A 23,856-nucleotide genomic window follows, 5' to 3' on the forward strand; every position below is an offset into this window, starting at 1 on the left:
TCATTGAGGGCTTTATCCCACCGGTCGGCAATCCACCCGATAGCTCTCGATGCGAGCCCCTTGCCCCTCGCAAGCCAACCAGGGCCACATGAGCATCCGTTCACCGGCTGGTTAGATCATCATAGATCCTGTACACCACTTGTGGACCCTAAACTAGCATAACTATGCTGATGACCGTCTCCATATGATAGCTCCAAAGGCCGGGGTAGCTGTGGTATATCCACCGACGGAGAAAGACTCGAGTTTTTTCTCCAGATTCTGGGGTTAACGGCAGTCCCACATCGCGGCAGCGCAACACCCCCGCAAAACCAAACTTACCCGGATCGAAGGCCATGGTCTCGTGTTTACTCGTGTTTATGTGTTCTCCGTCTCATCCATATGCAATTCAAAGCATTCCAGTTGTTTCATATTGCTTTTTGGTACCATTACAATGAAGGCCATTTTCTGTAAAGGACCTCTAACAGTGGATCGGAGTCAAGCATCGCCCCGAGCTGACCATGCAGCCACCGGCAGGGTATCATACGATAGCTGCACATTCAAATCTATGATATCTAGGTTCACATGAACTTGGGTCGCAGAAATAGACACTAAGTGTAATTTGCTCGTCGATAGATGGCTTCGTGACGAGAGTTAATCACCCCCTGTCCCATCACCATGATTCCAATTTATTGCACATAAGACTATAAATATAGCTGTGCCCGCCGTTCGAGCTGACTACAGCATGATCTTACATGCAAGAGAATGTGTATATACTAGGTATTACTACCACTTAGCAATCTCCCTTCCAAGACAATATCATTCAATAAATTCCCTTGTTCGAAACAGGAATCCTCCTAGCTAGCTAGCCAATGTTCGCTACGGTCAACTGCTATCCACCTCCACGAGTACTGCACTACAACACCTTTACGAATGGCGTCAATGGCGCAAAGAAGTGGTCCCGCAGTTGGCCTCGATGCGAAACCCTTCGACCCAATTGCTCACTGCTGTCGGGGCTGTGGGGAACCCCAAGGGGAGCGGAGAAAGATTGTGGAGGTGGATACGGTCATGCTTAATCCGGGGCATGACAGGTGGCCTGATGGCCGCGGGCTTGTCTGACACCGAGAAACTTGGACATACTCGAAGTAGTTAGCTAGCTTTGTATACCTCGGGCACAGTGGTGGGACATAAACCTGACAAGCCCACTGCTCCAGCCCTTGACGCCTTTTCTTTTCGACTACTGTCCTCGCTGTATTTACAAGCCATCATGAACACAGACGACATTTACGAGGGACAGCTCAAGGATGCCTCATCGCACGAGATCGAAGATGTAGATGCGACCGATGTGATTTCCTTCACGCCGGAGGAGGAGAAAGCGCTGGTGAGGAAGATTGACATGACCCTTCTGCCTACCGTCTGGGTGATGTATCTCCTATCCTACCTGGACCGGACCAAGTATGTGTGATTATGCCCCATCTAGGTTGACCATGTTTAGTGGCTAATGGTTGTTTTTATGCAGTATCGGCAATGCCAAAATTTCCGGGATGCAGGTAGACCTCAATCTGACCTCAAACGAATACTCCATTGCTCTGGTTGTCTTCTTTGTCGGATATGTGGTGTTCGAAGTTCCTAGCAAGTATGGCTTCTCTATGCACGTGTATTAGACTGAGACTATAATAACCAAGCGTTGTATGCGAACAGTTTGGCGTTGGGTCGGTCACGTCCATCCATCTTCCTCTCTACCATCATGATTTTCTGGGGCGCATTGACCTGTGTCATGGCTGTTGTCAAGGACTTCTCGCATCTGGTAGTCCTGAGAGTCATCATTGGGTGCATTGAGTCTGGCTTTGCACCCGGAGTATTACTGGTCTTGTCATCATGGTACAAGCAGACCGAGCAGTCCAAGAGATTTGGCGTGTTCATCTCGGCAGCCGTTCTATCAGGTGCCTTTGGTGGACTCATTGCGGCCGGCATTGTCGATGGCCTTGAAGGTGTGCATGGAATTAGAGGCTGGCGATGGCTTTTCATCATCGAAGGCGTTATCACCGTTGGTTGTGCGCTCGTATCCCTTTTCGTCCTGCCTGACTTTCCTGCTACAACGCGACGACTGTCCGATCGCGAGCGGCAGATAGCTGTGGCCCGACTGGCCAGGGAGAATGTCACGGCAACCACCGAAGATACCGAGCATTTGAGTAGCTTGGGGGCGTGTAGAGTAGCCTGCAAAGACTTCCGCACCTGGGCCTTTGTGATTGGATATATGGTTCGTTGATTCTTTTGCCTGGCTTGATCTTCCATGATACCTATACGACAAACCAGATTCCCTTACTTAATTTATCTCTTGTTAAATTTAGGTCATCGTTGGGTCAAGCACCCTAACATACTTCTATCCCACCCTAGTCAAAGGGCTCTTCGGCGACGCGTCCACCGAGAAAGTCAACTTCCTGACCGTCCCGATCTACGGCGTGGCCTTCGTCGCCACAGGTATCACGTCCTACTGCGGTGACAAGTTCCCCACCTGGCGTGGGTTAATCATTGCTGGCTGGCTGGCATTTTCCCTGATCTGTTCGGTCATTGTCTGTGCCGTGTATAACTTCACTGCTCGGTATGTACTCCTGGTTCTTATGGCCGCTGGGCTTTGGTCCACCAATGGCGGTACACTGGCGTATGCCTCCTCGGCCTTTGCTGGAATGCATCCGCAGGCTAGGGGTGTTGCTTTGGCGATGGTAAATGCGCTGGGCAATTTAGCACAAATTTACGGGTCGGTATGTGTTTAACCCTAACGTTGATGTTCCCTAGTGCTAGAGCTAATTGAGATCTAATAGTATCTTTTTCCTGACAAGGACAGCCCGAAATACATCATGGGCTTCTCTGTGATCTCTGCTATGCTGGCAGTGGGCGTGGTTGTCTTTCTGGTCTTGCACATCTGGTTCCGTCGCCGTCTACGGTCGGGGAACGTCCAGTGATGGTGGCGTGGATGCGGGCAGTTGATGGACGGCATAATCACAATCCATGCTTGTTGTGAAGTTATCACAACACTATCTAAGGCGAACTTTTCTCACACAGTGTTCAATTATGTGTAGAAGTCAATCTACAAACTCATTGAAAGACAACTGTCTCCAATTATAGTAGCTTTCCATAGACTGGCTCATAATATGACAGTAAGCATGTCTCATCATGCTAAACACCTTTTATTTGTGTTGCGGAACTGATGTGGAGTATGATGTGAAACATAGGGTTACAACTCCTTTGGACAATAAGGCATAGAAAAACTAAAACCGTGAATTGAGAGGACAATTGTGAGCATGATGTTGCCATCAATGCATATACATTAATCTCGAGCCACAAGCATAGGTGAAAACTGGAGAGACCATCGATAGTGTGGCCAAGGACAAAACTGCAACAAGCGAGATACCGTGTGGAGATACCGGGATGCGCCCCGACCACCACTGATCCGGGGTGGCCTCGAAGCGAGGCACTCTAAGACCCACCGGCCCATAGGATATTGGATGCAGATCGCAAATTGACTTGGACTCGCTTCGGAAACCAACGACCATCGCAATTGCGTCCCATTGGCCACATTCTTCCCCGGAGAACTGAGGCATTGGCCAACCCGTGGCAGCACGAGCATGTCCCCAAAGAGCCATGCGACGCCTGTCTATCGAGCACTGCTATCTCATGGACCACAAAGCAAAGTTGGAGAGATTTAAAATAGGCAAGTCGCCCCCTGCAGGAGTTAGCCAACCTTCCCATAATCTTAACAACACCTAAACACATCTTCCACTATGCCTCCAAGTATGCTTGACACCCCAGCGACCAGCGGCAACGGCAACGCGACCGCATCAAACACGTCACCGGCCTTTCTCGACACCACCCCAGACCCAGACCATGACTGGAAAGTATCCTTGAAGGGAAAAGCAATTGGCATCACCGGAGGCAACAGGGGTATCGGGCTGGCTCTCACACAAGTGTGTCTCGCCAACGACGCAGAGGCTATCTATAGCTTAGACATCTTCGAGCCCGGCGAGGAATTCGCTGCACTGCAAAAAGCCTATCCCAAGCGACTACACTACGTTCACTGCGATGTGACATCTGAGGAAAGCGTCAACGCTGCCATCGACGCTGTCATTGCTGCACAAGGTGCGATCCACGGCTTCATTGCCAATGCCGGCATGACGAAGCACCAGCCTGCTTTCGACTTCAGTCGCGCCCAGATCGACCAATTGTTCAACTTGAACGTTTTCGGCGCTTACTTCTGCGCTACTACTGTCGCTCGTCGTTTCATCGACCTCGGAATCAAGGGGTCTATTGTCTTCACGGCTTCGATGACTTCCTATCGCCCCAACCGTGCAGCTCCTTCCGCTCCCTATGGAGCCACCAAGGGTGCCGTGCGGAACATGACACACACACTGGCCATGGAGTGGGCCAAGCATGGGATTCGCGTCAACTCGGTATCGCCAGGGTTCATCAAGACGGCCATGACTTACTTTGTGGATCAAGCCCCGGACTGGGATCTCAAGATGCAGTATTATGGCGGTATGCCTAGGTTGGCGGATCCCAAGGAGCTGGGCGGAGCTTATGTATATTTGCTTTCTGACGGTGCGTCGTATACGACGGGCATTGATATTCCCGTAGCGGGCATTGTGGGGGCGTGGTAGAAATTAGACTCATAGAGATAATCACAAAAACATACTTTATGCATTGTGCGATCGTTGTACCTTGGAATATTATGATTGGAATGACCAATGATTTTATTGTAGTCATTGAATTTCTCTCATAAGATACATGTGCTGGCATGGGCTCTGTGAAATACATCATATTATATACAAACATCTTCTATCCCTGGTCGGGACTTCACTCCTGCCACACCCTCTGCAGTCGCGCAACAAGACCTTTGGCGGGAAACTTACTTATCCGTAACATGTTATCCAAAATGCGTAGCAGCTCCTCTCGCATCTCGGGCGACCGAACAAATTGGCCAACTTGTATTATGTTAGTCTTGAATCAGAGCAGGATGAGTGCAACTCACCTCCAAATAACGCCTGGACATTGATGAATGCCATTGCGCAGTCATGCTCCTGGCACGAATTGGCAATCCCACAGACCGTTTTGACACTTTCCGTCAGCTGCTTATCGCGAAGCAGGTAGGCATTAAGTCCGCCCAGCGTGGGCTGGTTCAGCAGGACTGTCGCCTTAGCGAAATGGTACATCTGCATGGCACCTGCATGATTTCGCGGATGGATCCATATCGGAGGAAAGACGACGCTTGAACCACCACCCCCGGCAACTGCCACGGGCTGGTACGAGGCGGGCAGGATATGATACCACTCGTCGAGCGCACTCAGGAGTCGGTCACCCTGCTCAATTCGTTCTCTCGGATCCTGGTGTGGCGGGATTGCAGCCGAAGCGGCATATTTCACACACTTCCCGCAAAGGTAGACAATTCGTGTAGCTAGCTCGTCCGAGCTGAGTTCCTCGAGAGGTTTGCGTGCACGCCAGAAGGTGATGGTGGGCCGGCCCGCCTGAAAAGCTGCCCAAATGTCTTGTCGCAACCAAGCCCACCATACGGCCTGTCGCAGACCATCCGCCGACTCGCCATCATTATCCTGAGACCGCTGGATCCAGAACGAGCCGCGCAGATGCTGCTCCCAGACACTGCTATTTGCAGCGCTGTCCGCATCAAACATTTCATATGTGCTGATCATGGTGGCTGTCGCCAAGATCTCGTGGGAGTCGGCATAGGATGGATACAGTAGTGTTTGTGAGAGATAGTGAAGGGTTTCGTAGTAGTACTGGGTCGCCATGTGGGTTGGGGCAGACTCTGATTCCGTCGACAGAACGGTTCCGGGCAATGAAGCAGGGGTATCTGCTACATGGCCATCTGCTGCATCTCCATCCCCTCTATGCCGAAGACACAGAGACATGTGCTTGGCGCCCACTGCGAGGATAGACTTCAACAGCCCCGTGTTTCGTAGTGCCAGATGGGGCACAACATTACTGAAATGGTGAGCGGGATCAAACAAGTCTAGAATCGGCCCAACCACCTCGATATAGTACTGAAAGAAGGTGAGGTCGGTTGGCGATAGTTCTAGCCTACTTGTGGTGTTCCAAGGCTGGGATAACTGCTGATAATCTGGTAAGGGTGATCCAGTGTGGCCGTCTCCATGGGTCAGAGCGTGTCGCTGCTGCTCGTTGTAACTCGCCTCCTGCTGAAGCCGAGCCCCGGATTGTTGAGGGGCGGGTGACTGCCTACGAGAGAGTGCAATCTCAGGAAATCGCCATCTGGGATCGCCGCTTGACGTATCATTCAATCGTTGAATGTGGTTAATGGCATCCCGCGCTAGCAAGTCGTACCACTCGAAGGGGGAGATATTCAGCAGGGAGATTTGACTTAGCGAAACTGGCGATGTCGGGAACGCAGGGTCAAGGCTAGGCAATCTCTGCTCATTATGTTCGTGCAAGGGGTCAAAGTGCGGCGACTCGACTGAGCTGTCTGGATGCAGTGGTACAGCGGCCTCAGGAATGACCGAGGCGGTCGGATGAGACGTCGATGCTGCCACAACATTCGAGTGATGTTCTTGGGGCTTCGGCGAGTTCTCCTCAACAGCATCTGGATTGCTCGCCCTGTTGTCCTCAGCACGGACCTCCTGGCGACCCGTTCCTTTGGGACTCGAATGCGCCCTGGTGGGCTCTCGGTCGGCCGCGGGGAGAGCTGCAGCTGTAGCTGCATGTCTGTGATCAGAGTGCTGTGTCGCGTCCGAGGCATACCGACAGATGCGAGCAGACTTGGAGCATCGCAAACAGGTCGGCTTACCGTCATCGCATTTGACGCGTCTCTCTCTGCAGGTAAGGCTGTCTGGTGTGTAAGCGAGCTTGATGTTCGCTTAGGTGCCAATGTGAAGATGGCAGAGCAGTTAACCAAGCAAGAGAGGGTCCACCTACCATCCTGTCTTTGTTCTCAATCCACGTGAGCGTGAGGGTCTGATGCGTCGACGCGGCTTCCCCGTGGCACTGCCCCTCGTCGTTGAGCGTTGCGATGATGAGTTGCCACCGACATTCATGGGGGATGCATTGTTCTTCCACTATGGAGTCGCAGTTTTGGAGTTGGGGGAGAGTGGCTTTCGTCTCGAGGGCCTCCCGTCCGTTAAATACCCGTTCGTTACCGGGTACCATTCTTACCCCGCGTTTGGTCTGCCCCACTTCGATGTACGTATTGCAACAAAAAAGAAAAAGGGAATCTTTCAGCCACTATTTAGTGGAAGTAGAAAAGGAAGATTCAAAATGGGGATAAGATACTGTTCAACAAATAAATTCTCGTATTAACACATGGTTGACGTCTAGCCAAGTTATATAGCAACTCTGTTTTTCATCAATGGCCCTTGGAGTGAGGAGCAGCTTTCGGGCGGAGAATATATGTATATGTATAGTGAGAGTACCGTGGGGAATGCCGACAAGGCATTCTCTGGAGTAGAAGTAGGCCACCATCTGTATAGACATACAAGGATACTAGTAGGGGACCTCACACCTAGATCCTTTATAATTCTGTGCGTGAACAGCGTAGCCCAAGATCTACCATTTGAAGAATTTTCCAAATATCCACCCCTTCTCGAATGTCCACAAACCGAAGCCCATCCCCGGCTACCAATTTGACGCTTTATGAGGGGAGAGATCCAAACTTGTAATGTATGGCTCTTGTATAAGCATCTATTTGTCCATTAGAAATTCCCTGCTATGTTACCTAGAACCTGGTGGCTACCGAGGGCTGAAACCCGACTTTTATCAAAGGCAGTAATTTACGTCAAAAAAAGTATTAAGAAAACACGAGCACCTCACCTGGACCGAATACAGGAATGGATGTTGGAACTAAACTATCTATTCCACACTAATCGTGCCAGTCGTTCGTTCTCGCATCCACGGGCTCATCATCGGCCGGCTCATACAGGACGCTCACACCTACCATGACTGCTTTCCTGTCGCTGCCAATACCTGGCATCCAGTGGCATTCAAGATTGCTAATACCACGTGGCTTCTACGTCATAGCATGAACCTTTTTGGCTAAATGCTTTCTAAATTTAACGCACGACATGAAAGCCGTATTCAAACGCTGTTGCAACCTGACAAAAAGCCCCGCGATACGAACTCGCTAAAATGCGAATAGTTGGACTTGAAACTGCCGTGGATGGCGTATATGAGCGCATAAAAAGCCATCTTCTTGGTCGATGCATAAGGCATGGTGTATTATCTCCTTTATAATATTCACACAAGTTTTCCAAATTCATTCTCGTGTTTGTCTGCTGGACCCCGCAAGAGGGCTATGGTGGTCATTTCGAATAAATCTTGCCTTCCCACTGAGTACACTCGGAAAATACTAGTGGATGACGTTCTGTTGCCCAATAGACGTGGATTTCCTACGTAGGTGCTTATTGAAGGGTTCGGAAGCTCGGCTCAGTTTCGCCCGGTTTACTATGTACAATCTCAGGAAGATCATGCCACCATATCGTGAGGTCTTATAGAATGCGGGCTTTGGATTCCTTCTTTATGTGTGTTAAATTAAATGTGAGATATGAAGGGTATTAAGCAGAAGGTGGCTGCGGAACTAAAGTGGATATATCGAGTTGGCGGATGATCATGCATAAGGAGAACGAGAAAAATGGCTCTCATTCATTCCCTTAATTTCACCGAAGTTTCCCCATCGCAGGCCGATTAGCACGTGCTACCTGGTCCATGTCGTTGGTTTGGTTGCCATGTAGCTTCTAGCCAACATTTGTTGTGGTAAGGATTTAAATGAGTTCTATACAAGGTCATTTATGGCACCACTTGGGCTAATGCTGCGTGGTGGTAACCATCGCAGGGCAACAGAAACTTCGGGGCGAGCGTCGATGTGCCAATAATCCCCATGTGGAAACCAGCCGGATGACGGGGTTTCAGCCACTCACAGCTAACCTGAATTTACCAGAAGGGTTTTTGAGAAAGGGGCAAATCATCTTTTCTTGTGACCGCCATTCCCGCATTTTATCACCGTAACCCTGGATGTCACTGAACTCATTTTCGGAAAGTCACAGTGGCTAAAGGTAAGGATGTTGCTACTTTCGCCGTCAGCCCTGCGAATAGCGGTTGGTCATTGAGCGACTGGAAGGGTGCGCCAACCAACCAATCAAATTTTACATGCTTGGCGGAGGGCAAAGAGACATTCATAGTATGTATTGGACGAAGCGATACACATTCACTCACATACTATAACTCACCACAAACTACTAGCGTCGTACGTAGTGGTGTTTCCTTTTCGTCTTTGTCAAATGTGAATTAACCATTGATTAGAATTCTACTTCATATTTGCCCTCTTGGGATCATAATAACTTGATGCGACATGATGTATGTAGCCAGTCGTCACATAAGTGTCCCCACATGTGGTGAAAGCTCCGCCTGAATCCACCTGAACAATCGCTCCTGGAGATCATGGTCGCGGCTCAATTTGGATCCATTTTCGGCCTTGCCTATAGGGCCGTAGTACTGCCCGTGCTTCGCTTCTGGGCTAACGGCCGCAAAGACTTGAGAGAGCGCGCCTTTTTCCACCGGTGTTGCAGCAAAGTGGACCGCAGCGTGGAGGAAGGGTCTAAGGAAGATACCAGTGGACGAATGATGAAGATTGGTTGCCACCATCCCGGGATGAACCGAGATAATCTTCACCTTTGTTTCCCTCTCAGCCAATGCTCTAGCATAATGGAGATTGGCAAGCTTGGACGTGGTGTAGCGCTGAGTAGTGCGGCGGTTGGCAGCGTTCGTACGAAGTTCATCGAAGTTGTACACATCACTGGGCGCCATGGCATGTGCAGCCGAGGAGAGCATAACCATGCGAGTTTGGCTATTGACCTCTGCTGTCTTGCGCATAGTGGGCAGCAGAAGTTGGGTGAACAAGGCAGGACCCAGCACATTTGTGCCGAATTGGATTTCGTATCCGTCCGTGGTGACATCTTCTGGAGTCATCATTATGCCAGCGTTGTTTATGAGGATGTCAAGGCGCGTCTCTTGACGAAGGAAGTCTGCAGCAGCTTCTTTGACGCTCTCAAACGAAGCCAGATCCAGTTGGAGGAATCGGATCTCGGTGTGTCCTGGATTTTCCTGATTAAGCTGGGTCATTGCTTGTTCGGCTTTGGTTCTAGATCGAGCAGCGAGATAGATGCGGCCTGGGTTGTTCTTGCCGAGCTGGCGGATGGTTTCGTACCCTAGACCCGCATTGCCTCCAGTGACAATAATGACCTGGCCGTGAAGGTCAGGAATGTCCTGGCTGCTGAACGTAGGCATCTTGCAATAAAGGCAGGTTTCACTCTCAGTTTTGTAAATACAAAGGCCAGGCTGATCCAAAATAGAGGCCCGCAAGATAGACCTGGGGAAACAAGAGGGAGTAGCCTGATAACAAGACTTGGATCGAAGTAGCTAGTTGAATGAGAAGAAATGAGCCCTTATGTAGTTTCAAAGTGCTCTGCTCAAAATTGACGAAGATCTTAAACCGACACGTTCTGTTGCCGTTGCCATCCAGGAAAATTGGTCTGATGCTTCATGGCTTCAATCATTGGTTGAGAAACCGTCATCGGGCTTCATAGTATGGAACTCTTGGTAGTCATACTAGACCCACTTTCACGATGAACCAAAGATCTGTAGTGCGGTAATGGGCTGTAAATCCGTCATCCATGGTCCACCCGCCCGGGCATACCACTGTGATTGGAGGACAAGTTGATCCCAACTGGAACAATAGCGTTTTAGCGCAAAGGAATTATGGTTATCAACACAGCCATTTACTAGATTTTTGTTCAGGACTCTCAGGGGTGGCTTCAACAATTTCTCTCAATCGTAGAGGTCTTGGCGCTGGTAGGCAGGTATATAAAGTACATAAAGTACCTCTAGCTATACCCACTTGTGTTTTCAGGTATCCTACCAGGTTCAAGGGTATTCAGTATTCCAATCGCGAAGGTAAGAGAAGTAGGAGACATGTCCCATAGTCAGACTGAACCACTCCTAACCTTCAATCATGCCTTCATGTCTCGCCTCGGTCAATGCTCTCTGAGGTCTGTAGCCTTCCTTAAGATCTGGCTGCTTTCACCAATAGTTTCATTGTGTCGTCGAGCTCGTTATGAATTATGCCTTAGAGAATGTACCGTGAGACAAGCTGTGGGATACTACACCAGTAAGCGCTTCACCAATAAGGATTTGGCCATCCAACAGCCCATCAAGATATGCATTCGAAATCGTTGAAGGATTTGAGATATCCACTGCATTATAAACTCAGCAAAAGTTGTTTCTATACTGGCATTTGTTGCGAATGATGGCAGTGCTTCTGGAAACCAACCCACAACCCAGCGCTGAGTCCTGCGAGAGTTATTTTACATATTCAAATTGCAGGAGTGAAACAGACTTGGTGATATATATATTAGGTATGATGGGCTATGCTAAATATACACACAGCAATACAGACCTGCAACGTTGGACACGAAGAAGAAAGCATCGCGGAATCCTGCACTAAATATGATGGGGGCAGAACAGATCACGCCTGCGAAATGTGACTGAGGAGCAACTACGGACTAACTCTTACACATCTTTTCGCCTTAGACAGTACGACTAATGTACGTTTTATCACATACCATTCTATTTTTGGTTCATCTGAAAATGTAACCCTAATCAAATTTCTCAGCTAGCAACAAGGGCACCCGGATGGGATGACAGGACAGTGGGGTTGTCCAAGCCCAGCCACCTGAGCAGGGCCCATCAAGAACCTTGTCAGTCGGCGCTTCCAGCCGTCCCAGTAAATGTAACTGATCGCACAAATATGCCCAGCGTATTCAAAACTCGTACCTATACTACATGCCATCTTGCTGCGGGATTAGCTTCTCATTTTCAACATCGCCATATGGTTCACGTTATTGTACGGTTAGAGGAAACTGTCCATCGGTACATGTTTATGACCGGACGCAATTGAGTGAACGAGTACTCCAGCCGCCCGTGTTTCTGTTTGACGTTTCATGGATAAAGCATAGAACCGTCCTGTAGAAACAGGATTCTCCTACGCTGCCGCAATAGCACCAGCTGTGCGGGGGTAGACCCCGCCCGTGATGCAGATTCAGCTGGCGGTGGCAACACTAGTGATGCGGTGTCGGGTTTTGTTTACGCCCCGCAGACCTAGCAGTATCTGGGTAAGAAAGGAAGATTACTTGAAGGATCAAATAGCTGTTACTCTGCAGATCATATTGGCTGAACCTCAGCTCCCGCAGTGCTGTAAATATTCTTATTTGTTCAAGGATTTTTTGGTAGCTTTAATCACATTTGAAGTCGAAGTTAGGAATCTTTGTTGCATTGCCCGTGTTACAACATTTAAAATACCATATCGCATTCATCCCGTCTCAAAGCCCATGCTTGACGGTCTTCAATTAGCTTACCCTTGTTGCATTAGCCTTGGTTGATCGGCCAGCACCATGCATTATCCGTCACCTGTGGCTCGTTAAGTACTCTCTACAAACTCTTGTGAGAACCAAGTCTAACGCTTGACATCCCTGTTAAGACCGGTTGAGGAGCAGCCCCGCTGGAAATAGGAAGCCTCACCTCTAATTAGCATCATGTACAAAGCCAGCGTGCGGGGTTCTTTCAAGAGCGGCAGTCCCAGTAAACCGCTTGAGGGATTAGTTATATAATGTCCAACCCAAGAAGACTTATTCCCTCTTCTTGAATATCGAGTTCCTGTGCGCGTTCGGACGCTATATGTGTTCTGACTACTAGTACTATCTTACACAATGTCCATTGGTCGTGGAGAAGGTACGAGACTAATTGTCGCATCCGTCATACTCTGGACCCTGAGTACGATTGCTGTACTACTGCGAGTGATTTCAATTCGAGTTCGCAAGACCGGCTGGAAGAACCATGATTATTTGACCGCCTTGGCGCTGGTATGCTGCCTCCTCCCTCCCTGTGCCTCAAGACTACCGCTTCTACCTTGCCAAAATACTCAGAGATATTAACAAATCATTTCCGCAGTTTGGTCTCACCGGCTTTGTGATAGACGACCTTGTTGGTACGTCAATTCTCGGGAATCCTCTCAAACTTATTGCTTGCCATTTCTTGACTAATAGAGACTAGGGGTTTTGGCGGGAGCATATGGCTGGAACATCACCAGCGTCCCCATGGACAAATTGACGATTTCTTTGAAAGTCTTATTTTCATCGCAATGGTTCTTCTGTCTAGCGGTAGCAGCCTTTCGTCTGGCCATTCTGTGTCTGTACCTGGAACTATTCCGGGGCGACTGGTTCCGCCGGTGCACAATCGCAACAATGGCGCTGGTTACGCTCTACTGGATCGCATCGGTGTTGACGATCGCTCTACTCTGCCGGCCTATAAATGCCAACTGGGATATCACCGTCAGTAGGACTTGCGGAGACATAACCCAGGTGGAATTTGCCTCAGGGAGCTTCAATCTCACGGTCGACCTGTTGATCGTTTCGTTACCGATGCCGGTTGTATGGGGCTTGAACATGCCCAAGGAGAAGAAAATTGGTGTCACTACGGCCTTTCTACTGGGTTTGATGTAAGTACTGCTGTTGGCATTCAGTATCCATCCACCTTGCCTCTACATTGCTTCTCGTTTCGACACAGACTCTCATGGGAATTGACCTAACGCCAAGTATAGAACGGCTGGTGTGAACATTGAACGGATTATCCAAACCAAGACATGCGACGGGGCCAACATAACATATTGCGCACTGGATGCGTCGATACTGTGCATGGCCGAAATCACCTGCGGCATTATGGTTTCCTGTGCACCAACCTTGGGCCCGCTCTTCTTCCGGTCGCGCTTCCAGATCGCCAAGCCTCCCGAGGTGGCTCGGCGAGGCCTCCGAACCTTTGGGTCTATTGGGCGATCTTTGTCACGTCGGAAGCAACGTGTTGATACTGTCGCGCTGCTCGGTTCACTAGACGATGAGCTCGAACGGGGTGGTGAAGCCATCCGCCCCCAGCAGATGGCACATCTTCCTTCTCCAGGTGTTTTTTACCAGACCAACCCGAGTCAACTTACGATGCCGAATAGCTTGTCGGGTGTGCCAAACGTTTCTGCAGAAATGTTAGTATAGTCGATTGATGAATCCTTCACGAAAACTGCTCGCTGCATATACTCTTCCTGTTTATTTAGGTCGCCGACAGGGGTCATGGAATGGTATCCTTACATACCAGTATATATACTTCTGCCGGACCTATTTGCTCTCTTTGGGAATAGGAGAGTTGAATACTCGGTGGCAATGCGGTGATTATTGCAGTGTTATTAAAGGATAATGGGTCAAACAATCTTAGAAAGATCGCTAGTAATGGAACTAGACTGGGTTGAGTATGAGCTTATCAGAACCAACCATCTCAGGTACCAGAAATTATGAATCCGAAGCTTTTTTGTTGGCAAATCTGACAGTATAACGATTCATCTAATTCTCTGATATTAAGACACGGCACAGCTTGTGTGTTGCCAGGTGCCCCCCCTCGCCTAAAAGTTCGGTGGTTCATCGCACTAAAATCTGACAGTGACAAGGCATCATGGGCCGGGCCCAAATTGGTGTTTCCACTGTCTGACTCGCCTCAAGGCTACATCGTTTGACGGCGGATGCAACGTACTGCATAGTCAAGACATTCTGACTTGGTGTTTGTGCAGAGCGCCTCGAAGCTTAGGCTGACGCGCATATAGGAGCCGCAGTTGTCACCCATATTTATCGAAACCTCGGAAGACCAGGATTCTCATCGAGATCACCAATCGGAATCACCGGAACGGCACGGTTCCTTCGACGGGTGGCTGAATCCCCACAAGATCCGTTATTGTAATGATATCCGTTATTATAAGGTCAAGGAATCCTTCCTGGTCCATGCATTTACTCTAAAATGAGCAACGTTTCAGCTTCACAATCTGTGTTACCAACAATCACCTACTCTCGTGGGTGGGGTACGTGTGAGCGGCTGTGCCGCATTGAAGTGAGAGATACTAAAGAACGGAACGAGCAGGTGTACCTTTCGTCCGAAGCGGGGCGGCTCAATTCGAACGGCTGCCATTATTTATCGGTTTGGATATAACTGGTCAGAATCTGAACGCGGCCACTGGCGCCGGCCGAAGTCATTCAGCGGGATCAATACTGCCTCACCAATGTGGGCAACCCTCACGATGGGGACGGAGGCATAGAGGCACACGTAGTGGGGCGAAGCGCGGGATGGTCGCGGTCAAGGCGCTTTAATCTTCTTACCACAGCTGGTGCTGTATCCAGATTTCAGACTACAGTTATGCCGACAGCTGGGCTTACTATCATCTCCGCCGATATGATTGGTTCTGAAAGTATTCGGAGACCGAGCCAGGGCACAAACCTGAAATGTTGGGATTATCTTTCTGCTCCTGGGCGACCCAAACCAAGAGTCCAACGTCTTGGGTGATCCCGCCTCTTATTGTCTGCTCTTGGATAAGATTCAGGGGTTACTCGGTCTTCCATTATGTGATCTCTATTGCAGAAAGGTGCTACCGCCAAATCAACTCTCATGGGGTCCGGGAGGTTGAGCCCCATTCCCCCGATTTGGTGATCATACCAGACGCTGCGGCTACATTGGGGGCATCTTCCCGCCAGCGATCTGATGTGCTAGTTCTTAGTTGTATCCTTAGGCTCACCTGGCTTGAAAAATGAATCCAGTCGGACAGAGCCTTATGTGCTCTGGCCTCCTTTCATCACACCACTGGCACTACTAGGAAAACAGGAGCAAATCAATCTTATCGGATCAATACTGGAAAATTTTTGTATTGGTGGGGGCCAAAACGTGCCTCAATTTAAAGATTCTTCCGCCCTTCCTTTGTCATTGTTGGATTAGTTATATTTTTCCCTCCGCATTATCTTGTTGAATCATCAATCCAGTCACATCCGCGTCGCACAACTAAACCGAACTTTTTCGAGTAACCCGGATCACTATGGCCACCAACGAGAGCACCAAATTAGCAGTCGTCATCTGCACAGGTTCCTATCATACTCCTGCTCCCTATGAGCCCTTTAGGCAGTCACTTGAACGCAGAGGGTTCGAGGCTTATTGCCCCCAGCGCCCGACATGTGATCTCAGCCAACTCAACGTGGGGGACATTGATCACCCAGACTTTGACTTGGGTCCTCCGGCTGAGGGTTATCCCACTGACTCGGACGATGTTGAGGTCGTTAATCAACTTCTTGAAAAGCTCATAGTCCTAGGGGGCAAGGATGTCATCGTCCTCGGCCATTCATCAGGTGGTCTCATTGCCTCTCAGGCTGCTGTCCCCGAATTACATTACAAGTCTCGTCAAGCCAAGGGTCACAAAGGGGGTGTGATAGGGGTCTTCTTTGAAAATGCCTTTGTGATACCTGTTGGTGAGTCCGTACATACCTTCTTCCAGCCCAAGGAGGGCCCAATTGTCACGCCGCCATTCATGCGATTCCATGTGAGTTTCATTTCGCATATAATTTTTTTAAACCATCCATGATTGACGGTAACGTTTTTAGAAACATGGAGCGGCTGGCTTAGGAACCATTGTGGAAGCCCACCGATTCATGTTCAATGATTTGGAGGCGGATGAAGCAGCCAAATGGGCCGCAACATTGACGGCATCGCCCATCAACACAGGCGTATTGACCCATGACGTTTACTCATCGTTGCCCTGTGCATACCTTGTCTCGGATAACGATGCGACACTGCTTCCGCCATACCAAGAAGCGATGATTGCATTGCAAGCTCAGAGGGGAATCGCATTTACCGTCTATCATGCACCTACTGGTCACTGCCCGCATCTGAGCTGGACGGAGCAATTCGTCAGCAAAGTAGAGGAATTCGCCGAACAGTGCCGTCAACAGTGCCGTGCTTGACTACTGAAGTATGAAACATTATATGTATATAATCTCAAAATAGAGTCTCGACTCTTCATATAGGGTATTGATTCAAGTATCCAAATTTCTGCGTTTACCACGATTTGACTTGAATGTTTGGCAAGATGATACCATTGTTTCTTTCTATACATATGCCTGACTGGGTATTACTTACTGTTGACCCCATCAAATCTTATGTTGGAACATATCTCTCCGCCGGCTGGTCAACGACATATCAGATCTCGTCTTTGGTCTAGCCTTGAGAGAATCGACGATCTACTATATAGCAATACACATACACTTAACAGACTATGTCATCGCCAAAAGGCCAAGAAATTTATCACCCATCACTGCGATGCCAAATTATCGAAATTCTCTATCCTACTGTTTGAATCCTGCGCGAGAGTATCTTGAACTCCCGGCAAAGGTTTATGAATGTACATGTTGGATGATTTCCCTATGCCTGCCAGTAACATCATATTTTCAGCTCCAATATGTAAGACTTTTGCAAATTTTTTTTCATGGGATAAGTATTGACCCGTCTGTATCAAGATGGCGCTGGATCTCTCGCCCTCGATCGTTCCCAAAGAAAATCACATCGCACGCTCCTAAGCCTGTTCACACACCTCTTCTTGTCTCTTCTGCTTCAGTATCTGGTAATATTCTTCAGTATACTCATCTGGGTCCCACGCCAATACCCTATTTTTTATCTCGGCAAGCTTTTTCACTACCAGCTGTTCCATCTCATCTCTTTGGCTTTCATTTAGGAGCTGTACCCTTTCTTTCCATGCCTCACTTGCGTCGTCAGTCTCGGTGTTTCCATAATACCGTTTGTCAATTTCCAGCCAGTAAATTGCATCAAATGCAAAGCTATGTAAAACGGCATACACCACCCAGAAGTCGCCGGTCTCCCAACTCTTTTTCATTTCATCCGATAGTCGAAACTCGCTGTGCAGACCCTCGGCATCCTCACAGTGCCGTAATGCCGAGAGAAATGTCTTAAGACGTTGACCAAATATGCGTTTCCAGTCCTCGATCCCATCAGACCATTCGTCTGGATTCTCGATCAGAAGCCACCACGGCGGTGCGAATGAGAACTCGACCGGTGCTGCATAGGTAAACTCCCAGTCCACCACACCGGTCACTCGATTATCGTCGTTTAGAAGAATATTCCCTGGTCGGAGGTCATCACACCAGAGCCTAAATGGCCCATGCTCATGGCGTGCGCTGAGGAGCCTCTTTTCCTTAGCAAGATTGTAGAACAGTTGCCTTGCAATGTACTTCCGCCGACAGTCGTCTGCGGACTCTACTGAATCATTCCTTTGATGGATCAAATGCTGGGTATTAAGCTGTGCTAACGCTTCCATGTACGACGACGTAGTCTTGAAAGTGGCGTCGGGTGGTGGAAGCTTTGACTGAGGCAATGTTCCCAAACGAACGAGCTCGTTCATGTTCATTGATAACGGACGACTGGCTATTTCCCAAGTACAATTATCTACCTGCACAAGCGACCCTATCAAGCTGAATTCTGGCTTGACAAGCTTGAGAAGAATTTTAGCTTGTTCGGCGTAGAGCTTCCAAAGATCCTCTTCATCGATGTCGGGATTAAGATATCCTCGCTTCTCCACCGGACCGCTGGGTGCATTCAATGCAGTATACATGTTTGTCGTGTGTTCAATATGGCTCATCATAATAAAAGGACTGAGTCTGAGCGGACTCTCATCTCGTGTCCCAGAGTGAAGAACAGAAGGGACCGGGATTGATGTCCGATTTGACAGGTATCGCATCAAAGCAATTTCGTTCCTCGTCTTTTCCTCGGGGAAAATGATTGCTCCAGGTTGCGGGAAGCGAATATCAGTCGCCCCTTGCGTGTACTTCATTTGCAAGATGATGTTAAACGAGCCTTTTCCGATAATACTGAATTCGGGGTCGTCGCCAGAATCATGTGTGAGGATAAAATGCGCAATTGCTTTCTTCACCTCGATGTTAAGGAATTTATTCACCCAAGTGTCCGAGATTTCATCTGACTGCTCCCATGCCACATCGTCATAGCTCATTTGGGGCTTCATATTCGTAAAGGCAAGCAGTATAGTCACTCCCTGGGGACTCTGTCGATTCGGTAGGATATTGAGTATGGGTGACAAATATTGCTCGAAACCCCATCTGGTACATTATTTGCGAGCATTACCCTACATCAGGGATGAACCTTTTATACCATTTGCAAAATCGAGGGTTGGGGCAAGATTTCAAGGAATATGCCGTCGAATAAGCCACGAGAGACAAAGTTGGCAACGGAATCAGCCGTGGTTAATCTATCACAACATGACAACCTAGCAGTTCACCAAATGGTTCTGAATATATTCCTAATTCGCGGAGATAGTCTACAGTGTATACAAATATTAATGCCAACGATCGGAGATAGCCCGGGCTATACACTATCTGAGTTATGTTACATGAGCAGAAATCCGTCAATACTTGAGAATAACCACTTCAATTGACCTTGTTTGCATTCAGAATCATCCAGGCAAGCTAATAAATTCTCAACTATACTCGGCATACATTACTGGTGGCTATTATCTGGGATGAAGATTCCAGAGAACAGGCTGGGTTGGTCAGGTGGTGGCACCTTGGCTTTCTCCCCGCCCTTTTCATAAATCTCAGCAGTTTGGGGCAGTCTTACCCTGGGCTTCTTGGTCACGAAGTCGAGTTTGGTTGACGAAGTCGCCTTGGGTGGTTTTTTCGCACTTAGTAAGGGCGGATTTTCGAAGCCCTTCGAAGACGGGGTTTGCGGGGCTTTTATACAAATGAGCGAGGTCCTGGCTGGTAATATGACGACTTACTCGTGAAATTAAAGACACTTGGGGTTTGCTCTCCGTGAAAGGGCTTTGTAGTTTGTGATTTAAGAGTTTTCACTTCTTGTGGACTTGGAAACAGTGACGACTGAGTCGTCGATTTTGCCCCTGTGACTGGCGGGTGAATGTCCTGAAAGCCAATTCGTGGTTTTTCCAGCTTTTCAATTGAGGGTGGGCCACTCAATGTAGGCTTTTGGATGTTGAAGGTCTTGAGAGTGCGGAGACCTGCCTGCAATTTCTCAACCTCACTGGCCAAACGGTCTCTCTCGTCGCTAGTAAAGGATGGCTCGGAGGCTAATTCTCGGACCTGGTCATCGTGCATATTGTTAATTACCTGGCTAGTCATAATACGCTGTATAGGGTCAAGAAGACAATTTTCGATGCCCAGAGTTGCGACATTGTCGACGAAGGTCACTATAGCAGTCTGCGAGAGAGTTATTAGCACGCGCCATATTTTTTTCTGAAGCTAGATCTTCTGCTGTTTCGTTCTTACATCATAATATGCTTGCATTTGGTCGATGATATCAGCCGCCGCATATTCATCGCGGTTTAATTCCATGTTGGAAGTTGCTTCTTCGATTGCTTTCATCGAGAATAGCGCTTCCCCCTCAGACATATGACTATTACAAGATTTGAGCTTTGTCTTCAACGAGGATAGATGCCGTTCGCTTCGCGCCTTTTGAATCTGTGTGAGGAAGCTCTTGCCCACAGGCAGCGGGTGGCCCCGTTTTGTGTATGCAGTCAGCTCATCGAGCTTGGCCAGCAAGTTTTGCCTCAGCTTGTCCAATGCAGGCTCAATAATTGATCCAGCCAGCAAGGAGAACGTATGATCATCGGCTGTGTGCTGCATCACAAGTAAGGCAAAATACCGCACTGATTCCCAGGTCTTCATAAGATGCTCTTTAGCAAGCCCTTCCCACGGGAGAGACTGATCGCGGAACAGGCTACCCACGAGGAGCTGATTAGCGCTGCCTGGCAGCTCAATTCCTCTGTTCTTCCGAGCCTGTTCGGCGACCTCCTCTTCCAGGTTCTTCCGAAGTACATAATGTGGAAACCTTCCTGGTAAGTAAGGGTTTTTCAAGTCATGTTGCATCGAATCCTGAACGAACCCCGGAACACGATCCACGATTATTCGACGAGAGCCTCGAGCGGCCATGGCGTCAGCGAAATACTCATTCAATTGCCTGATGATGGTCCTGAGTCGCCGGAAGTCGTGGCTATCAGTTATATTTTCCAACGCACCAAAGAACTCGTCCGCATATAGGCCGTGCAACGCTTGCCCTGTGATACGCTCAAAGCTGCTGCTGATGTTGAGCAGATATCCCCGTTGCTGTTGCCCCGTGGTACGTGGAGGACCCAGCTTCGAGAGCTCCTTCTCCCGGTCGGAAGCCTTCGCCTTGATGTCAGCTATCAGCCCAGGGAGATTACGACGGATTTGCATGAATAAGATATTGCTAAGGCGTCGCCGGAGACTCTCAACTCCAACACTGTCCCTGGATAGAGAGGACCATCGGCCTTGGTTGAAGAAATCCTTCTCTCTTGCATCGCGGGCATCATCCGGGATATCCCGTGTTTCAAAGGAGCGATTGCGCAAGACGTGCCATCCTAACTGTAATCGAATCTTTTCATTAGAGACAAACTGGATATACGTCTTCTCCTCCTCTGAGTCGGGTTCAAGAGTATCCGGTTGCGTGATGATTCCGAGCGTGCGCTCCCGCTTTGGATCAAACCGTTCAGCAATGTTCAGAACCGCCTGGAGATGGTAGTCGGCCTTTGCGCTGATGACTGCAAGGATGATACTTCTTTTGTTCTTCATATACTTTTCCGTCAAGGTTCGGACTACCCTGATTCCTTCCAAGCTCTGGTCCTGGCTCACAGAGTAATAAAGGCCAGGCAAGTCCACCAAGGTCAATTCTGGCTGATCAGGCCCCAGAATCTCGACTTTTAGAACATCATCACTAAATCCAGAATGGGCTGTTTCATTTACGCCCATTTGGCCTTTGGCCTTCTCGATGACAGTTGGTAAATCATTATCGGCTGGGGATAGCTCCTGTGCAAACGCCTGCAGAATTGCTCGTTCTCGTGCATCTTTACGCGATGGCCCCGGTTCGATGGAGATCTTAATTGTGGGTGTTGGGCTTCGGCGCAGGATGACTTCGGTCGCGAATCTCGTACAGATGTTACTTTTCGCTGGGAATCTAACTCTGGAGATAGCTTCAAGGACGGAACTCTTTCCACTTGACTGGTTACCGCAGACCACCAGCTGAGGAAGTTCCACGAGGCTGCCGACTCCAATCGCTCGTAACTCGTCGATGCCATCTAGCAGCTTAGACTGTTCTCGTTGCAGCTGATGCAACGCCTCTTTCGCGGGTGTGGTAGGCATGACGATGTAGCTTTCGTTAAGTCAGATAATGGGACATGGAGCATTGCAAAAAAGCGAGGTATTACTTCTGTCGCGGCAGGAGCTCAGATTAAAGAGGCGATGCCAGCTTCAGGGACATCACCCATCTACTCTAACCGCCCATGTCCCTTGAAACCGAGCAATTATCTGGCACAGCGACCTTGCATTAGCGTCTGTAACGTGATGGGTAGCCGGGCAGTCTGTCTGGTCGGCCGGTCGAACGCTTCGGCGCTAATGAGGGCTCGGTGGTTCAGGCGTAGCCAATCGCGCTTTCCAGAGCATAGCATAGCCTCTGTCTACATTTCCAAGGGAGGCAGAAAGAGCACTTTCTGCGCATGATGTGAAATCTTAAGTCGCACTTAGAATCTTTTGTTGCTATGCATCCCAATTTCTGTCCACAGAAGCACTGCAAAGATTGTATGAATTGCCCAGTGGCTGTATTTTATCCCTGCATCAACAAAAGGGAAGCTGGTCCTGAGCCAGAACCACCATTAGCTTCTCCCACCTGGCTCCTTTATCGGCTAAACCAACCTATCACGAGTCTAGCGCTGCCCGTTAACGTCTACGGAGGTGTTGCGGAGGTCTTTATCTTTTCCCCTGCACTGTCTCTTGTGGGGGAATATCGTTTCCATTCATCCTGCATCTGGAGCACTAATTAGCTGGGTGCTGTTTCTGACAAGAATACCTACATCCAGGTGCTACCGCAAACCTAGAAATGTAGATCTCTCGCAGATGTTGACATCGGGGATGCTATCGGCGGGTGGCCGCAGAAGTCGACTCCACCTTTCCGGGCGGTGCGGACCTCCGTATCATCCGTTGCGCCTTATGTACATGCGTGCATATGTGTGGGCATGTTCAACTCAAAGGCACTGTCACTGTCTGTGTGCTATAGCATCAAGTCTGAGTTTGTTATTAGGGTCGTCTATCTGATACTACTTGGGGAAGATTGGAGTTAGTCTCTTTTGATCATCTTACCAATTGAATTAAACTGACAGTGTACTAAAACACGCGATTTGGCAGTTAATATATATACACACACCAAGTTACATTATGCCGAATTACTAGTAGCATGTGAACTCATTGAAGATCGGACTTCTGGTAGTATGCAGAGTAGCATGGAAGTAATAATTCTCGTAGAACCAGTGGCAGTAAGTGACAATTGGCAGTATAATTTCCTGAACATGGTCACCTTGTAGGACCCACGATCACTAAGTAGCGTTTATAACTTCGTGCTCGTAGATAGCAGACTACTACTAGTAGTGGAAGTCAGAATTGAAGCCTTTTTTATGGGACAGACGATCAAGGATCCTGCTGAAACGGAATATAAAATAGTTATGGGTCTGATGATGCTTAGACACCCCATGTTCAAGTAGTATAATCGGAAGCTTCTGTCCTGAGAATCCACCCGAGGCAACTGAGTACACGTGAGAACAATTCCGGCTTCGTGTACGATATAGCTGACTATGTCCAATTCATATGATACTAGCTAAGATACATGGTAGGAAAATCCAATCGTAATGTTTGTTGTGATCCTCCCATTCCGCCACCATCTACGAACTGAATACTTTGCATCTTGCTCAATGTCAAGTCCAGTGTTGAGGGAAGTGGAAGATGATGGCGGAGTGGATCCATCCGTGTCCAGTTGTTGGGGATAACCCCGAATCCAAGAATGTTCGGTGGAGCCCACCAGCCGCGGCAGAAGGCAGTACGTAAGTCTAGAGCGGGTTGCCCGGCGAGGCAAGCGATT

General features: G+C 48.9%; 8 protein-coding genes across 8 annotated transcripts; 4 read left to right on the forward strand and 4 right to left on the reverse strand.

The window, feature by feature from the left end:
* Positions 1-1,243: 1,243 nt before the first annotated feature.
* Positions 1,244-2,939, forward strand: AtWU_06353 (vitamin H transporter; the record flags this gene model as incomplete). Its single annotated transcript, XM_035501462.1, has 5 exons — positions 1,244-1,431; positions 1,496-1,612; positions 1,678-2,236; positions 2,328-2,738; positions 2,799-2,939. The coding sequence occupies 5 exons, from the start codon at positions 1,244-1,246 to the stop codon at positions 2,937-2,939; spliced, it is 1,416 nt and encodes a 471-aa protein (XP_035357355.1).
* An 819-nt stretch (positions 2,940-3,758) lies between these two features.
* On the forward strand, positions 3,759-4,631 carry AtWU_06354 (short-chain dehydrogenase; the record flags this gene model as incomplete). The annotated part of the gene is made up of 1 exon (XM_035501463.1): positions 3,759-4,631. One exon carries the CDS (start codon positions 3,759-3,761, stop codon positions 4,629-4,631), a length of 873 nt encoding a protein of 290 aa, XP_035357356.1.
* Positions 4,632-4,827: 196 nt separating this feature from the next.
* Positions 4,828-7,034, reverse strand: AtWU_06355 (Zn(II)2Cys6 transcription factor; the record flags this gene model as incomplete). Its single annotated transcript, XM_035501464.1, has 4 exons — positions 4,828-4,955; positions 5,003-6,697; positions 6,788-6,825; positions 6,916-7,034. The coding sequence occupies 4 exons, from the start codon at positions 7,032-7,034 to the stop codon at positions 4,828-4,830; spliced, it is 1,980 nt and encodes a 659-aa protein (XP_035357357.1).
* A 2,326-nt stretch (positions 7,035-9,360) lies between these two features.
* On the reverse strand, positions 9,361-10,275 carry AtWU_06356 (short chain dehydrogenase; the record flags this gene model as incomplete). Its single annotated transcript, XM_035501465.1, has 1 exon — positions 9,361-10,275. One exon carries the CDS (start codon positions 10,273-10,275, stop codon positions 9,361-9,363), a length of 915 nt encoding a protein of 304 aa, XP_035357358.1.
* A 2,477-nt stretch (positions 10,276-12,752) lies between these two features.
* AtWU_06357 (putative integral membrane protein) lies at positions 12,753-14,084 on the forward strand (the record flags this gene model as incomplete). The annotated part of the gene is made up of 4 exons (XM_035501466.1): positions 12,753-12,905; positions 12,994-13,030; positions 13,096-13,540; positions 13,643-14,084. 4 exons carry the CDS (start codon positions 12,753-12,755, stop codon positions 14,082-14,084), a joined length of 1,077 nt encoding a protein of 358 aa, XP_035357359.1.
* A 1,853-nt stretch (positions 14,085-15,937) lies between these two features.
* AtWU_06358 (alpha/beta hydrolase) lies at positions 15,938-16,856 on the forward strand (the record flags this gene model as incomplete). The annotated part of the gene is made up of 2 exons (XM_035501467.1): positions 15,938-16,435; positions 16,497-16,856. 2 exons carry the CDS (start codon positions 15,938-15,940, stop codon positions 16,854-16,856), a joined length of 858 nt encoding a protein of 285 aa, XP_035357360.1.
* A 608-nt stretch (positions 16,857-17,464) lies between these two features.
* AtWU_06359 (aminoglycoside phosphotransferase family protein) lies at positions 17,465-18,925 on the reverse strand (the record flags this gene model as incomplete). The annotated part of the gene is made up of 1 exon (XM_035501468.1): positions 17,465-18,925. One exon carries the CDS (start codon positions 18,923-18,925, stop codon positions 17,465-17,467), a length of 1,461 nt encoding a protein of 486 aa, XP_035357361.1.
* A 491-nt stretch (positions 18,926-19,416) lies between these two features.
* On the reverse strand, positions 19,417-22,091 carry AtWU_06360 (dynamin family protein; the record flags this gene model as incomplete). Its single annotated transcript, XM_035501469.1, has 3 exons — positions 19,417-19,649; positions 19,697-20,132; positions 20,202-22,091. The coding sequence occupies 3 exons, from the start codon at positions 22,089-22,091 to the stop codon at positions 19,417-19,419; spliced, it is 2,559 nt and encodes an 852-aa protein (XP_035357362.1).
* Positions 22,092-23,856: the final 1,765 nt, after the last annotated feature.

Source organism: Aspergillus tubingensis, assembly GCF_013340325.1.
Source record: "Aspergillus tubingensis WU-2223L DNA, scaffold_8, whole genome shotgun sequence".
NCBI lineage: Eukaryota > Fungi > Ascomycota > Eurotiomycetes > Eurotiales > Aspergillaceae > Aspergillus > Aspergillus tubingensis.